Below are 17,178 nucleotides of genomic sequence, written 5' to 3'. Positions count from 1 at the left end.
GGAACTGAAATAGCCGTCACCCCAAGCCCTGGTTCATGGGTGGAATCCAAAAGTCCCTCTGTCACATAGGAAGACTCAGTATTAAATGGTACATTGTAGGTTGGGGACTAGGAGCTCAAAAGGGTTGTTCAAGATTATCCTCAGGGTAGGCCATGAATGTCTCATCACAGAGGTTCTGGCACTCCGCACCTGTGCCATCAGCTGTTCTGCAGTAACTCTGACACTGGAAGTTGGCAGTGTCACCAGAACTGCATAGCTGTGTCAATTATGGAGTGCATGGAGCTCTTTACTGTTTCTACTGAAGTCAATAGGAGTGGCACCACAGTAAACAGCTCAGCCCACTACAAATTGAATGGAGCTGTGTAGTTTCAGTGCTGGACCTACTCTGATACAGCTGATCAGCAGATGTGAGGGGTGTCGGACCACCACTGATAAGAAATTGATGGCCTATCCTGATGATCACGTTTAAAATTCTGGTCAACCTCTTTAAAGTCATGTCTCTGTTCAGACAGCCAACAGCAGAATGAAGGGGCCACCAGGACAGATTTATCAAAACCAGTGCAAAGGAATATTGGATTACCTGCTCATAGTAAGTAGTAACCAATCAGATTTATCCTTTCATTTTCCAAAGGAGCTCTGAAAAGCTGATTGGTTGCTGTGGACAAGTAAGCCAGTTTCCTTTGCACAAGTTTTGATAAATCCAATTCAATGCTATAGTCCTGTTCTACTAGACCTATCGGCACAGTGCCTATATTGCAACTGATCCTAAGTTCAATTGCTTGAGGTCTAGCTGCAGTTCCAAGAACTGCCACTTAGACGGAAATGCTGTCTGTTGCAACAGCAAAGGTGCCACAGCACTCCATCAAGTGCCCCCTTTATTCTTTTGATCTCGTGGGCCCAAAGAGTGAGGAGTCCCACCTAAGGATCAATGTAGTCTTAAAAAAATCTTTTATGATATGGTACATTTGTGTTTTTATAGGACTGATGACCTGGTATGTATGAATGAATTGAAATAATTTTACTTTATTTTGGAATATTTTATGTCTTTACTTATTTACTTTTTTAGATTATGTGGATTGTATTACTACTTTGAAGGCCTTTTTCAAATGCCATTTCAAGGGATAAATTTGTAGCTACAGCTAACCTCTGAGTCCAGGGTGGCTCCTGGTCCTGGGGGACTTCACTGTATACTGTATCCCTGTTCATACAGAAAGCATATACAAAGTATAATCACTCACATGGATAGACATGGATGGCATTCTTCTTTTTTGTAATAACATAAGGTGTGGTACATGTCTACAGATTTATGTGATTACCTAGTGTATGCTTTGCTTCTGAAAAAATATACATTAAGTTGAGGTCAGGGAGGTTGGAAGCTATGTATGTAACTCTTAGACACTCCCTTATAAACAATGAGTTGTGTGGATGACCACTGATTTCAGTGAACAACTTGTCTATAATTTCAAGAGGGCCTAAACGTCGGTTGTTGTCTCACCACAAGTTGATGATTATGAGGGTTCATAGCAGACTGGTTGGAAAAAATCGATAAATAATCAAAGTGCTGAATATACAGCACCAACTGAGCTTTGGCTATGGATGTGCACTAAGGGTTTTGTGATCTGTCAAAGGTTATGGGAAAAGTAGCCACTGTTTTAGGTTGTTGTGATATCGTTGAGACCTTATCCTACAGTTGTGGTTGTGTCATGGCTAGATGTAATAGTCAAGTAAAAAAAGAACATGAAGTCATAAAATTCTTACGTTATTAAGTCCTTTTTGCTCTCTTTGCACTGAGGATATTTGGGCTTAGGGCTTGGAATTGTAACTTCACCAGGGTACCTTCTGTCTTCAAGGGCATCATGGAATGGATCCAGATCGTCATGCTACAAAATATAGATAGATAATTAATCACTGACTAGAGTACTATGCTTAAAGGGAGATTGCAATCAGCAAAACTGGGCATAATGTTTGGTAGGGTGGACTCCCCGTATTATAAACATAACCATGTACCTCACCGGCTGCTACAACTCAGAGAAAAAGTTATATTATTAACTATGCTAATAAGCTTTTAAGTGCACCAAGGGCAGGCCTGAGCTGATAGGTTCACTATATCTCCACCTCCACTTTCCTCTCACAGAACCTCCCTTTCCTGTTTTTATTGAAAGGACCAAGCGTCATGATGCTACAGAAGTCTGGTCAGCAGTGGAGCTATGGTAAACTCAGGAGCTCGGGAGGCCCTTACACTGGGGTTGCCTTGCAAGCATCAACAGACTAACTCTTCCATGCATGAGCATTCTGTGATGTGACCTTCACTCTAATGGACGGGTATTCAAGAGTGAAGGTAGTGGCATACCATCAATAGAGGCAGACCACGTAACTGCTATTGAGTCCGTGGGGAAGAGCGACTTGTAACTCTGCCTCCATTGCAACATTTCTTTCACTTGATTACCAATCCACACTTCCTGTGGATTGGTGGAGCTCCCTGTCAATCACTGATCTGCTGTATTGTCTAACTCAGTGACTGAAAGCTGCTCCACCAATTAGCACATTTCCTACAGGACACAGAAGAGTGCACAGTCTGCTCATCTGAAGGCCCAGCCTCTTTGGCACTAAGTGAGTCTGAGGAGGCTGTCACCTGCATCATCATTCAAACTTCAGCTATCAGTGAGTACACCAGTTTTGATTAAACTTCCTCATGGTGCGCTACGCTATTAATGTTACCTACTATTATAATGGTGCTAATAGCACAGTGCACCATTTGTTATTTAAAAAAATCGCTACAGGTCTATCTGTTGCCACAGAAGGGGGCCTATTCAAAACTTAGCTCCACCATGATAACAAGTTATGCCCCTGAGTGAAGGTCACATGACAGGATGTCTGTAACACCACTATGGCAACTCAAAGAAAGCACAATACTTTATAGACAGGTAAAGGCTGAACCAATGTTGATGTTGATTCCTTAAATTTTGACTTAAATACTCTTTACATTATACCTAAGCACAAATCAAAACTTTTCATCACTGAATGCATAATAAAGTACTTTCAAGATGTGGATAAAAGGAAATATATTTAGAAATCTAGAAAATCCTTAATTCACGGTTGTAAGACCAGTGGTGTAACACTGTAGGGTCATAAAAGCTGTTGCATCTCATAATACGGTGATCTCCAGCTAAGAAAATTATTGCCAGTAATTGTCCCTTCAATAACCAAGGAGATATAAGATACCGTACTTGCTTTCTACTAATGGCTCTATCTCAGGCTGTATATCAGCTATATATATGAACCAGGTCTTGTTTTAAAGCTATCAATCTAAGGCTTAAAAAATATTATATTTTGCGTATATAACTTGTAAACCATACTCTGGATCCTTTTTCTAAAGGCTCTATCTCCAGCTGTTTATATACAGCCTGAGACAGAGCAGGTAGAAATATCCTTCCTTTCAGTCGGCTATGACCTCAGATGGGAAGAGGAAAGTGTGGCAAGTGTGGAAGGTGGTGGCAGGCTGAAGGGAGATGAGGACAGGTATACTTCCTGCAGTCCCTCTATAACTGTAAATAACCCAGGGGAAGTGGTAACATGGACTTCTGTGCATGTTATCACCTCCCCTCCATCAATATTGGGGGTCTTTTCTTCAAGAAAGGGATTAAGTAGCTGAGCCATTCGGCCATTTATTGATGTTATAACCTGACATTTACCATTGTCCAGATCACAGCACCAAATAAGTTGTACCAAACACTCCACAAACACACAAGCATCAATAAAGTTTAGATATATCCTGTCCATATCCAATCTACAGAGTAAAATACAGACTATATCTCTAGCAATACAAGTTACATGATACAGTAACATCGATTAAGACTATTACTAGAGAAGAATATCTAATACATTTCTGACAGATGGAAAAGATTTATGACAGTCAGAAAATAAATTTTTATTAGTTTCAATAAGTTTTAAAAAAAAATAGTATGGCAAACCAGGGCAAACTTGGCTCCTGTATAGCATTACACTGTTCAGAGGGCAGCACTGAGGATATAGTTTTCCTAGCTTTGTGGTTATTTGCTTCTCCATTAGAGCTCAGTACCTGTCCACACATGATGCCTTTCCATCATTTTGGCTGCAATTTATTTAAAAGATGATAGGAATAAATTATTAAAAAAATGCCAGAAAACTCAAAGTATGAACAAACCATTGGTGTCAAATAGCATCCTGGGTTAAGTCACGGCTCCGAACTACACCACCCTTTTTACCCATGTAAAAAAAGTGTTTTTTTTTTGTTGGGTGGGAAGGTGTAATCCTATCTTCATCCAATGGAAATCCTGCTTCCCCTGACAGCCTGTGGGCCAATTACCCATGTGGCTGATAATAAATACTGGGAGATCTAGTTTACCAGCAACTTGAGAGCCACATGTTAATGACCACTATCTGGACTTACACTCTGTGATGGCTTGAGACCGTTAAAACAATTCCAATATCAGTGCTATTTTAACTGCATATTTGAGAATGTTGGCCAGTGTCATCCCTAAAAGTAACCTGTCACCATGAAAATGCAAAATAATCTGCAGACAGCAATTTACAGAGCAGAAGGAGCTGAGCAGATTGATATATAGTTTTGTGAGAAAAGATTCAGTAAAATTAGTATTTTATTAATTTTAAATTCCTGCTCATTCTGGGCTGTTAAGTCCAGGAGGTGGTCCTATCAGTGATTGATAGCCTTCCCACTATGACTGTGTATACAGCTGTCAATCACTAATAGAACCGCCTCCTGGACTTCAAAGCGCAAAATGAGTAGGAATTTGAATGAATAAAATGCAAGTTATACTGAATCTTTTCCCACAAGACAATATATCAATATGCTCATCTCCTCCAGCTCTATAGAATACTGCCTTCAGCTGAAACACCATCTTCAACGTGACAAGTTCCCTTTAAAGTTTTCACAAGTAGTTAGTGTTGAGAAGTTAAACATTGGGAATGGTTTCCTTGTAGGAACATATTCAGCATAGGATCACACTGTACTATATAACTGAAAATATAACACTCCTACATAAACATTAGTCACTTCCTTAGTCGTGTATCCTATCCCTCCTCCATAGTGTTGGCTGTAGGTAAGCACAGAGCCTTGAAGACAAAAATAAGTTCAAATATGTAGATTTCTGCAGATGAATTACCATTGTTAAAACATACGCAAGATACAATCCAGTAGATATTTCCTACGAACATTAAAAGTTATGTTCTTTTCAAAGTATATCTAGTTGTTATTTGGGGTCATTAAAGGGAACCTGTCAACGGGATTTTGTGTATAGAGCTGAGGACATGGGTTGCTAGATGGCCGCTAGCACATCCGCAATACCCAGTCCCCATAGCTCTGTGTGCTTTTATTGTGTAAAAAGAACGATTTGATACATATGCAAATTAACCTGAGATGAGTCCTGTACGTGAGATGAGTCAGGGACAGGACTCATCTCAGGTTAATTTGCATATGTATCAAATCGTTTTTTTACACAATAAAAGCACACAGAGCTATGGGGACTGGGTATTGCGGATGTGCTAGCAGCCATCTAGCAGCCCATGTCCTCAGCTCTATACACAAAATCCAGGTGACAGGTTCCCTTTAAAGGGGTATTCCCTTCTCAGACATTGATTGCATAACTTTAGGATATGCCATCAGTGTCAGAAAGGTGCCGGTCTCACATCTGGGACCCATTACACCTTCCAGACTGGGACCCCCTAAGTGAACAGAGTTCGGCCGCACATGCCCCACTAGCCTTATATCAAAGCTATGGGTTAGCGCTGGCTTAGCAATTTCCAGCAGTGCCATAGCGGTGAATGATGTGTGGTGTGCTCTCCATTCACCGCTATGGGACTTCCAAAATCGAGTGCTCCGGCTCAGCTATTTCCAGCAGTGCAACAGAGGTGAATGGAGATTTAGCCATGCATGTGCAGCATGCTCTCCATTCCTCGAGATGGGACTTCCAAAAATACTTAAGCGCTCTGACTCAGCTATTTTTAGAACTCCCATAGCAGTGAATGGGGAGCAGTCACTGCTCTCCTTCACTTTGGGGGCCTCATTCTGGAGAAAGGAGCGGGTTTCATAGGTGGGACCTGCACCCATCTTACACTGATGGCATATTCTAGAGATATGACATCAATGTGTGATATGGGAATACCCCTTTAAAAGGTATCTGTCACAACATACGACTATTGTATGTCCTCAGTCAACAGCTGTCCCATGATGTCTCTGGCCTCTCCATATATTCTGTCAACCCTTTGAAAAAATAATTTTATAGAGGACATTCTGATGGACAGGACAGGCAGTACCTGAAGACTTGTGGGATTGTGTTCTGTACATGCGCAGTAAAGAGATGGAGATTGCGGGGCAGATGGGCAGCGGTGGGGGGGGGGGGGGGGAATAGAAGACAGGGAGTCGAGCATCTGGGTGCAACAAGGTGCTATGGCACCGCCCTCAATGCACCAAAGAGGTAATAAAAAGTCTTTTTTTGGAGGATTGGAGATACCAGAAACATACAGGACTCTGCTTACAAACGCAGAAGGATTGCTGGCAACTATTTGACATATTGGTATGTAGTGACAGATGGCATTTTTAAAGGAGGTTTCCACTTTTCATAACCTTTTTTCAAAAGGTTACCCCAAACATAAAATGATCATAATGAACCTCCAGTGATGAGCTGTAATAGAAAGTATTCAATACCCATATAGCGCCACAACAGGAGAAATTAAGCATTACATGGAATTTGATGGTTCTCCATGTAGTACATGGACATGTTACTGTAGGTCCTCCAGAGAGAGCTGCTGACCACTCTAGTTAACTGATAGAAGTCCTCAGTAATTGACCCTCTTCCCGGAATTCCCCAATAGTGCCTCTTTCTATACAGTATATGATATATGTATGACACATGCAGTATATAAGATGTGATAGACTTTTATTGAATGAGGCATAACGTATTGAAGAACAGTCCATGGATGTTAAAGATTTGATGTTGTATGCATTAGGTTCAGGGAATGCACCATTCGGTGTGACACCTTTTTTTGCTCCATTTTTTAAAAATTATTTTTTATTTTTATAAAATCAAGTACAAACAGAGTACACTATAGGTGTGAAATCTTTGGCTAAACATAGTCCACGGCAATAGCCTAACAGGCTAAGGTAATGTACAAAGGTTCACAAAATGGGAATACTGTGAATGAGCACAGGGTGGGAGGACGAGGACGTGACATTCATATTCCTAGTTCTTCTGGACCTAACAGGCAGAGGATGAGGCAGGGGCAAGAACAAATGACAGGACCCATGTACTTTAGGTAGCTATTGGCCAACAGATATTTCTCCTGAGCTCCCACAAGCTACTGTGCATGTGTTTTTAATGAGTAGAGGGAAATAAGCCATTGCCACACTCCTCAAAAATATCAGCAGACCAATTAATGTGCATGGAGATATCCAGACTCTCCCTCAAGGGTAGCTGTTGGGGGAAAGAAGAATCATGCATTTCGGATTCAACATGTCTTCCTTCCTGCTTTTCCTCCTGACCCTGTGAACCACTGTTTCATTCTTATAGAGAATTTTGGGACCTCCTGTTCTCATGATCTTATCCTTGACCCGTTTAATTCCTCCCTTCCCTCCAGACCATCCATCTCTTCCTTCTTGATCCTTCCACTAAGTTGTTAAATCGGTACCATAAAAAGATCATTCTTATTCTTATTTGTGCATGGGTTGATAAGACTGACAGTGAGTCTTATTTATTAAAAAGCACCTGTCTCCAGTGAACTACCTTCAGTGGAGGAAGACCACAAGACTGCTACGGTGCCGGAGTTTCTCTCTTCCCGACATGAAAGCAGTGCTTTTTTTTGCAGCTGCCACTAGGGGGAGCACAATGCAAAGAGAGTATTACAGTAATTGTATAAATTGCTATGCACTGAGCTCCCCCTAGTGGTGGCTGCAGGCAGACAGTTTTGTAATGTATTATGTGAAGGGAAGCTGAGTTAGCTGTATTAGGGAGAATTTATCATCGTATGTATGCCAGTTGTCTGGTGTAAATACAATGAGAAATACGGTGGTCAGAATGAGTGCCATGTTTCTGAAGCTCCTGTTCCACTTTTTTGACATACAAATCAGGTAAACTCTGTGAGGCCAAGGGTGACTTCTTTGTATTATAATTTTTTAATAGATATTTCTTCTGTTCAAATAAAGAAACTAAAGTAAATTTGTCAGATATCCGGGGAGTTGCGCTTTGCCTTCTACATTGCTGGGAGTGTTTCATGCACCCATACTGGGAAATTCGGGGCCCATACTAAATTTTGCTATAGGGCCCTGTGAGATTTGTGTACGTACCTGACTGTCACTCCTACTTGTTTGTTTTAGTAACTACTTGCATTACCCATATAATAACACTTCTGAAGGATATTTTCCTATGGTTCTGTGTTGTGCCATTCCTCTTTTAATCCTGCTAGTTGTTTCTAAATGAATTACTAGTAGTCGGCAATGAAGGTCCTTCTGGATGGTACAAGTAGAGGGTATGCCCCTGCACAGTCTGACACTATCCAATCAGTGCTGCCAATGTCAGATTGTGCATGGACACCCCTTCACCTGGTAACACCCAGATGGACCTTCATTGCAGTCTGCTGACCATTCATTCATACATTTCTATGAGGCATCACAGAGGAATGGCAAAGCTTAGAGATAGAGGACATGATGATCCACAAGTGTTATCTCATGGGAAATGCAAGTACCGGTAGTCACTAAACCAGACGTGTCCTTTTAATGCATCTAGAAAAACGTATGTCAACCTAGATTACGTGACGTCTTCCTGCAGTTCTTTAGTCTTCATCCAGTCACACTGATGGCAACCATTTTGGCCATGTCTTATGTCTCAAGAATTCTGGTTAAAATGCTGTACTGCCTTCTCAAACATATTGGAGGAGGTCACAAAGAGGCTGCTTCTATGAATGTATGGAATGGCTCCACTTGGATATTAAAGACTGGCACACGGCTATATGAATTAGTTTGCACTTGAGACCTTGATATGGGTGAAACCTACATGAATATCTGTGGAATCATCTTCATCTATCCGCATGGGTTTCATTTTAGTGTAGTCTACTGGTAAGTCCCAGCAGTCACTCTCATTCATTTGGAAACACTGGCTATTCATCACTGCCTGCCGCTGTGGTGACATTGGTTCCAGTGGAGTTAGAATGGAGCAGCAACCATCTCGGTGTCTCTGTTTGTTCATGCTAAGGTCCAGTGTTCCATTTTCATCCACATCAATGTCAGGATTCTGAAAGGAATGTGAATATTGTGAAATTAGCTTTTCACTGTTTTCTTCTATTATTTTATTTTTTTAATTCTATTGGATCATGTGCTTGTAGATCATGTAGATTCCCTGCATCGAGTCGTGATAATGTGCCCACTCACAACAGCCTCAGCTTACGTAAGGCTTGGTCTTTCATGCTGGCATAAAACATTTGAGAGAAAAATGACATTCTCTTTAATGCTCTGTCTTCTCCAAATTTAAAAGAACTACAAGGGAGAATTATTGTATTATGTCTTATTATTCCTCCCCTGAAATCTGCATCTAATCATTAGCCATGCAAAACATAGTATGCAATGGTAAGATTATCAAAAAATAAATGTAATAACACACTATTACGGTATATTATATTATGAATTTCTGATCATGAGGGGTCTGAAATTCACATTGTACGTGCATTCCCACTCTGAGAGACAGAATAAATAAAAAATAATTCAGGAAATCACATTGTATGAGTTTTAAAGAATTTATTTGTCTTGCACTGCTAAACATAAGTATTTAAACACCTGAGAATTCTGGCTCTCAAAGACCTGTTACTGTGCCTTTAAAAAGTCCACCTCTACTCCACTCATTAATCTAACTTAGTAGCACCTGTCTGAGCTCTTTAAAGACACCTGTCTACCCCACAGTCAGTCAGACGCCAACTACTAACATGGGCAAGACCAAAAAGCTGTCAAAAGACACCAGAGACAGAATTGTGGACCTCCACAAGGCTGGAAAGGTCTACGGGGCAATTGCCAAGCAGCTTGGTGAAAAGAGATCGACTGTTGGAGCAATTGTTAGAAAATGGAAGAGGCTAAAGACGACTGTCAGTCTCCCTCGGACTGGGGCTCCATGCAAGATCTCACCTCATGGGGTATCACTGATGATAAGAAAGGTGAGGAATCAGCCCAGAACTACAAGGGAGGAGCTGGTCAATGACATGAAGAGAGCTGGGACCACAGTTTCAAAGGTCACTGTCGGCAGAACACTACGCCGTCATGGTTTCAAATCATGCATTGCACGTCTGAAGTTTGCCAATGACCATCTGGATGATCCAGAGGAGGCATGGGAGAAAGTCATGTGGTCAGATGAGACCAAAGTAGAACTTTTTGGTCTAAACTTCACTCGTCGTGTTTGGAGGAAAAAGAAGAATGGGGGTGGTAACATCATGCTTTAGGGGTGCTTTTCTGCAATGGGGACAGGACGACTGCACTGTATTAAGGAGAGGATGAATGGGGCCATGTGTTGTGAGATTTTGAGCAACAACCTCCTTCCCTCAGTCAGAGCATTAAAGATGGGTCGTGGCTGGATCTTCCAACATGACAACGAAACGAAGCACACAGCCAGGATAACCAAGGAGTGGCTCCGTAAGAAGCATATCAAGGTTCTGGAGTGGCCTAGCCAGTCTCCAGACCTAAATCCAATAGAACATCTTTGGAGGGAGCTGAAACTCTGTGTTGCTCAGCAATAGCCCCGAAACCTGACAGATCTAGAGGAGATCTGTGTGGAGGAGTGGGCTAAAATCCCTGTTGCAGTGTGTGCAAACCTGGTCAAGAACTACAGGAAGCGTTTGACCTCTGTAATTGCAAACAAAGGCTTCTGTACCAAATATTTACACTGATTTTCTCAGGTGTTCAAATACTTATGTTCAGCAGTGCAAGACAAATAAATTCTTTAAAAATCATACAATGTGATTTTCTTTTTTATTCTGTCTCTCAGAGTGGGAATGCACCTACAATGTGAATTTCAGACCCCTTCATGATTTCTAATTGGGAGAACTTGCAAAATCGCAGGGTGTTCAAATACTTCTTTTCCTCACTGTATATATATATATATATATATATATATATATATATACAGTACAGACCAAAAGTTTGGACACACCTTCTCATTCAAAGAGTTTTCTTTATTTTCATGACTATGAAAATTGTAGATTCACACTGAAGGCATCAAAACTATGAATTAACACATGTGGAATTATATACATAACAAACAAGTGTGAAACAACTGAAAATATGTCATATTCTAGGTTCTTCAAAGTAGCCACCTTTTGCTTTAATTACTGCTTTGCACACTCTTGGCATTCTCTTGATGAGCTTCAAGAGGTAGTCCCCTGAAATGGTTTTCACTTCACAGGTGTGCCCTGTCAGGTTTAATAAGTGGGATTTCTTGCCTTATAAATGGGATTGGGACCATCAGTTGCGTTGAGGAGAAGTCAGGAGGATACACAGCTGATAGTCCTACTGAATAGACTGTTAGAATTCGTATTATGGCAAGAAAAAAGCAGCTAAGTAAAGAAAAACGAGTAGCCATCATTACTTTAAGAAATGAAGGTCAGTCAGTCAGCCGAAAAATTGGGAAAACTTTGAAAGTAAGGGCTATTTGACCATGAAGGAGAGTGATGGGGTGCTGTGCCAGATAACCTGGCCTCCACAGTCACCGGACCTGAACCCAATCGAGATGGTTTGGGGTGAGCTAGTGCTAAGCATCTCTGGGAACTCCTTCAAGACTGTTGGAAGACCATTTCAGGGGACTACCTCTTGAAGCTCATCAAGAGAATGCCAAGAGTGTGCAAAGCAGTAATCAAAGCAAAAGGTGGCTACTTTGAAGAACCTAGAATATGACATATTTTCAGTTGTTTTACACTTGTTTGTTATGTATATAATTCCACATGTGTTAATTCATAGTTTTGATGCCTTCATAGTCATGAAAATAAAGAAAACTCTTTGAATGAGATGGTGTGTCCAAACTTTTGGTTAGTACTGTATGTATATATAATTTTCTCTGATTTTACCTTAAAGGGGTTGTCCAGTTTAAGGAGGAAACCGGAAAACCCATGGGATTCACCTTTCACCTGATATAAAGCACAGGTCAGTACTTACCTCACAGATCACGCACTGGCGCTTGGGTTTTCCTAGCTGGGCTCTTTTTACTTGACTGCAGTGGTGATGTCATGTCAAGTACACACCAATACAGCAGTGCACCCAACGAGACCAGTGATTGGCTGCAGCGGTCTTGTGTTGTTGACATGATATCACTGTTGCAGCCAGGTAAATAGAGCCCCGGCTGGGAGAACCAGAGCGGTAGGGCAGGATCTGTGAGATAAGTACTTAAAGGGGTATTTCCATCTGAGACAATAGGGGCATATCGCTAAGATTGTCTGATAGGTGCGGGTCCCACCACTGGGAACCGCACCTATATCTAGAACAGAGCGGGAGAACGGTGGCTGGAGGACCAAGAGTTTCCCCGAGTTCGGGCACCACCAAGTCAGCGCTTGGCTATTTCCGGCGGCCCCATAGAAATGAATGGAGGGCAGCCGCGAATGCGATATGCCCCATTGTCTGAGATGGGAATACCCCTTTAAGTGCTTATCTGGTTTCTTCCTGAAACTGGACAACATTTTAAAGGGACTTCCCACCATTCAGCACTGTCAGTTTTAAGTTGAAAATCTAGTGCTGATCCATTTCATAATGTCTTTATAGGAGCTGGAGCTCCGTCATTCTGATACAGAGCTTCCTTCACCCACCACTAGAGGGAGTATACTGCACACTGTTTATATATTGAATTCAATAATTAACACCTTCTTGACATAGGGCATACAAGTGCGCCATTGTCATCTACTGTATATACACAGTGGGATGATGGCTCGGGTTCAGGAGCTGTCAGAGGCTGGGCCTAATAGGCTAACAGCAGTAATACACTGTATTTCACCAGCGATCAGGGGATCAGATTTTCAAGTCCCCTTGTGGGATAAAAAAAAAAAAAGATTAAAGAAATCGCTGTCAAGAAGGGGTTACATGAAGCTACAAAAGAGTATATCCATCTGCTCAGCTCATCGTGCTGTATAACATGCTGCCTGCAGGTTTACCACAATATCATGGTGATGGGTTGACTTTCAGAGCACTGCCTGGAAACACATGGAAGAATAAAATCTTGTGTTGGGGGATAAGATGTCTCAAGAAAGGACATTTTAATGACTGATTGCTGTAGGCTTTTATGCAACTTTTTATTATGATCCTCACAGAATATGTATGAGAGCTCCTCTTGCATAGACACCTGTTTACATTGGCCATAGATTCAGATTTGTTCTCCTGTGCCAGATAATAATCTAATATTCTCTGTTCTTTTTGTGCCACAGTAGCACCACAACACGTGCCTTGCCGACATAACAAGCTGATTCAACCAATTACTAGCTGCATAGTGTACGTCACACAAGCATAATAATTTGCAGAGTCAATGGGGCTGTCTGGCTTGGTTGTGTTATCACAAATACATTCTAAGTTCTTTATGGCTTACTTGTTCCCTTCCAAAGAAAGTAAACTGATTTGTAACTAACAGGTATACATAGTGACACAGGTAAATGTGTGCCACTTTATATGGGTGCCTCTAGTCTATTTTATAATGTTTTATTCTCATAGATCCAAAAAATACTGTGCTGATCAGTTTTATAAGATATCTTTATAAGACACCAAATTCCCTCCTTTCCCTTACAAGAGTGCAATGGTTTAATTCTGCCTGCAGCCACCACTAGGGGGAGCTCCCATAGTGCTCAATAAAAAAATATTCACCCCGCTGTTTACAATTGTGGCTATGCCTGAATTCTGGGATGAGTTGCGCCAAAATTTGATGCATTCACTAGTGTAATTTGGTACATTACATTTTAAAGCAAGTAAAAAAAAGAATAATCTACTGCTTCTTTCCCGCTGAAAGGTGTGATTTAGCAGGAAGGGGGCATGGCTTAGCAGGGAAGGATGTTGCATAAGATGCACTGTTTTGCACAAGTGTGACACAAAATTTTATCACAAAGTAGGCCAACTAATAGGTGGCATAAAGTTAGGGAAAATCCATCTATACACCAAATTTACTGTACAGCGGGAGTCACTGTGATAAATCTGTCTCATTAATTAGATAGTATGCAGAAAGCTCCAATCTCCCCTAGTGGTGGCTTCAAGGGTCTTTCCAGGAGTTACATATTGATGACCTATCCTCAGGATAGGTAATCAAAATCAGATTGCTGGGAATCCAACTCCCACCAATCAGCTGTTTGAAGAGGCTTCGGTGTTCGAATGAGCCCTGCAGGCTTTCCGTAGTAGACCTGAGAATATGTTGTCTATATTTAACTCCCGGAATACCCCTTTCACTCTATGGGCAGATTTACTATCATTGGGGTTTCAGATACCAGTTGTAGTAAAAAGTCCAATGGAATAAGATGAGCTGAGGCTATCTCACCGCCTTCCACTAAGCTTCACCCCATTTTTAAAGCAGCATAAACAAATGAATGGCAAAAACCCCCAACAAAAGTTTTTGCTCAAATTTGCAATTGCGCAAAAATGTGTTCCTTTTGTACACCAGAAAAGTGGCATATGGCTTTGATAATTCCCCCCGCCATGTCTACACAGGGGATTTAGAGTTATGCCTCTGTTTAAGCTATATGAAGAAGTTAGTCGCCACATCATCTTAGAGCTACAAATAACATGGTGTGGAAGGGAGAATATACACTTTAAAGAGGACCTTTCACCGATTATTACACTATGAACTAACTATATAGACATGTAGAGCGGCACCCGGGGATCTCACTGCACTTACTATTATCCACGGGCGCCGCTCCGTTCTGCTGCTATGTCCTCCGGTATCTCCGCTCCCTAAGTTATGGTAGGCGGAGTCTGCCCTTGTTCTTCTGTAGCGCTGGCCAATCGCATTGCAGAGCTCACAGCCTGGGAGAAAATAACCTCCCAGGCTGTGAGCTCTGCGCTGCGATTGGCCAGCGCTAGAGCAGAACAAGGGCAGACTCCGCCTACCATAACTTAGTGACTGGAATCTCCGCCTACTATAACTTAGTGAGTGGAGATACCGGAGGGCATAGCAGGAGAACGGAGCGTCGCCCAGGGATAATAGTAAGTGCAGTGAGATCCCCGGGCGCCGCTCTACATGTCTGTATAGTTAGTTCATAGTGTAATAATCGGTGAAAGGTCCTCTTTAAGGATTAACAAGTTTAAAGGTGTTTTCCGGGAGAATATTGATGACCTATCCTCATTGGTGGGGGTCTGACTCCTACCATCCCCCCACTGTTGAGCGCTGCCACATCTTCGTAGGCCAGTGACATCACGTTTATTGGTCACATGGCCTATGTGCAGCTCACATGAATGGACCTGAGCTGCAATACCAAGCACAGCCACTACAAAATGTACGGCGCTGTGTTTGGTAAGCTTTGAGTAGCGCTGCTGTCTCTTCAAACTGCTGATCGGCAGGGGTGTCGGGAGTCGGACAGATATTGATGACCTGTTTACTCCAAGAAAAACCCTCGTAAATTCCCCGACCGAGAAGGAGATACAATACAGCACTAGCGCCTGTAATATGCTATAATATGGTATACATGTGGATCACAAAGCATAATGACACCATATAACCTAGCAATGATCATACCTGATGTGTCTCTTGTGATGTAAAATCAGCAGTTCATCAACCTGAATGGCAATTAAGTCATCTTCCACTGTTCAATGTGTCACCCTAATATAACTGGATTTTGCTGTAATGCTACCATACAATTAAAAAGGCTGTTCCAATAATAATGCACTTTCTCCTTCAGACTTTGACTGATGCTAAGCGTCATTGTAATAGCTAGCTATTGAGCACATATGAATGATTTTCTGGAGATGAAAGGGTTTTTGTTTGGTTCCTTTTCTTCATTATATTGATATTGGCAGCAATGTACTGTAGAATGGCAGTAATATAGTAAGTGAGATAAGGTACAGAAACGTCATGTGGGCCCCAGGGTGCTGCCCGGCCATGGGATATGCATTTGGATTATCTCTACTAGCTATCGTTTGAAATATCAAGTACAGGTGACGCCCAGCAATTAGCGGTAATTCACACGCCAATCCCATACGGGCACCATAAAGTCTCTAACGTGTACATGGAGGCTATATGGAGACCGGATTTACTGCTGATCTTTTTCATACCGCCGCTGCCAGTGGCATAACTAGAAATGACTGGCCCCCACAGCAAATTTTTGAACCGGCCCTCCTCCCCCAGCAACTTCTTCGCAACTCCCAACTCATGTGCAACCCCCACTCCTGAGGCTAGTCAAGATCACACTCTCAGACGAGGCCCGGCAGCCAGTCCGTCCGTTTCCTACAGTGCCGCTGTATATGATGTCATTGTATAATACTGTTAAGGGGGCCTGGCCCCTGACAATAAAATCTTTTAGTCCTCTTTCTAGGTAGGCCCCTTCTGAGTTCGGTCCCCAATGCCCCTACTTCCCCTGTAGCTACGTCTCTGGCCACCGCATTATAAAGGAAAGCTGATAGAATGGGCAATGACTGTAATGAAGAACTTTCAGTACCAATAATTAACCGCTCATTAGCTGTATTTACATGTAGCATTAATGGGTGATGCATGGGGATGAATGATCGTTACTACGATCAATTATCACCGTACAGTAATGCTATATGAAGTAGAGGATCACCCAACAAATGAGCGTTACTACATTTGTAAGGTGATCAGAAGCAAATTTACATGAGCCAATTTGGGTAACAAGTGTTTGTATGAATGTTTGTGCTTAATAATTAGCCCAAACCGAAAAAAGGCCCTTAATCTGCCCTACAAGAGATGTCTTTAGGGAAGTCTATGGGTTACTTTTGTGAACTATTTGTCAGTCTTCATCATATCTTTATCACGGGCTAAAAACTAAATTTGCAGGCAGCAGAGCAGACAATAAGTAAAAATGGGTGCCAGAGGCTGTATAGGCGATCCACAGCCAAATAGCGAATAGAAGAACGAACTCCACGGCACTTCCCAAAGAAATGTGTGTTTATTCACCAAATAGCAGCAACGTTTCAGTCCTCTCAGTGAGAAAGGTCCCATTGAGAGGACTGAAACGTCT

At 41.9% G+C, this 17,178-nt stretch overlaps 1 protein-coding gene across 2 annotated transcripts in view; it reads right to left on the bottom strand.

The window, feature by feature from the left end:
* The window catches only part of MYT1L (myelin transcription factor 1 like), a 246,238-nt gene that overhangs the window by 55,880 nt on the left and 173,180 nt on the right, over positions 1–17,178 (bottom strand). For both annotated transcript variants that reach the window (XM_040430991.1, XM_040430992.1), the window contains 2 exons: positions 9,045–9,281; positions 1,759–1,880 (listed from right to left, as the gene is read on the bottom strand). In XM_040430991.1, the coding sequence (XP_040286925.1) occupies positions 1,759–1,880; positions 9,045–9,281 (359 nt within the window). The remainder of the gene's footprint in view (positions 1–1,758; positions 1,881–9,044; positions 9,282–17,178) is intronic.

Source organism: Bufo bufo, chromosome 4, assembly GCF_905171765.1.
Source record: "Bufo bufo chromosome 4, aBufBuf1.1, whole genome shotgun sequence".
Taxonomy (NCBI): domain Eukaryota; kingdom Metazoa; phylum Chordata; class Amphibia; order Anura; family Bufonidae; genus Bufo; species Bufo bufo.
This window is presented reverse-complemented; position numbering and strand designations above follow the sequence as displayed.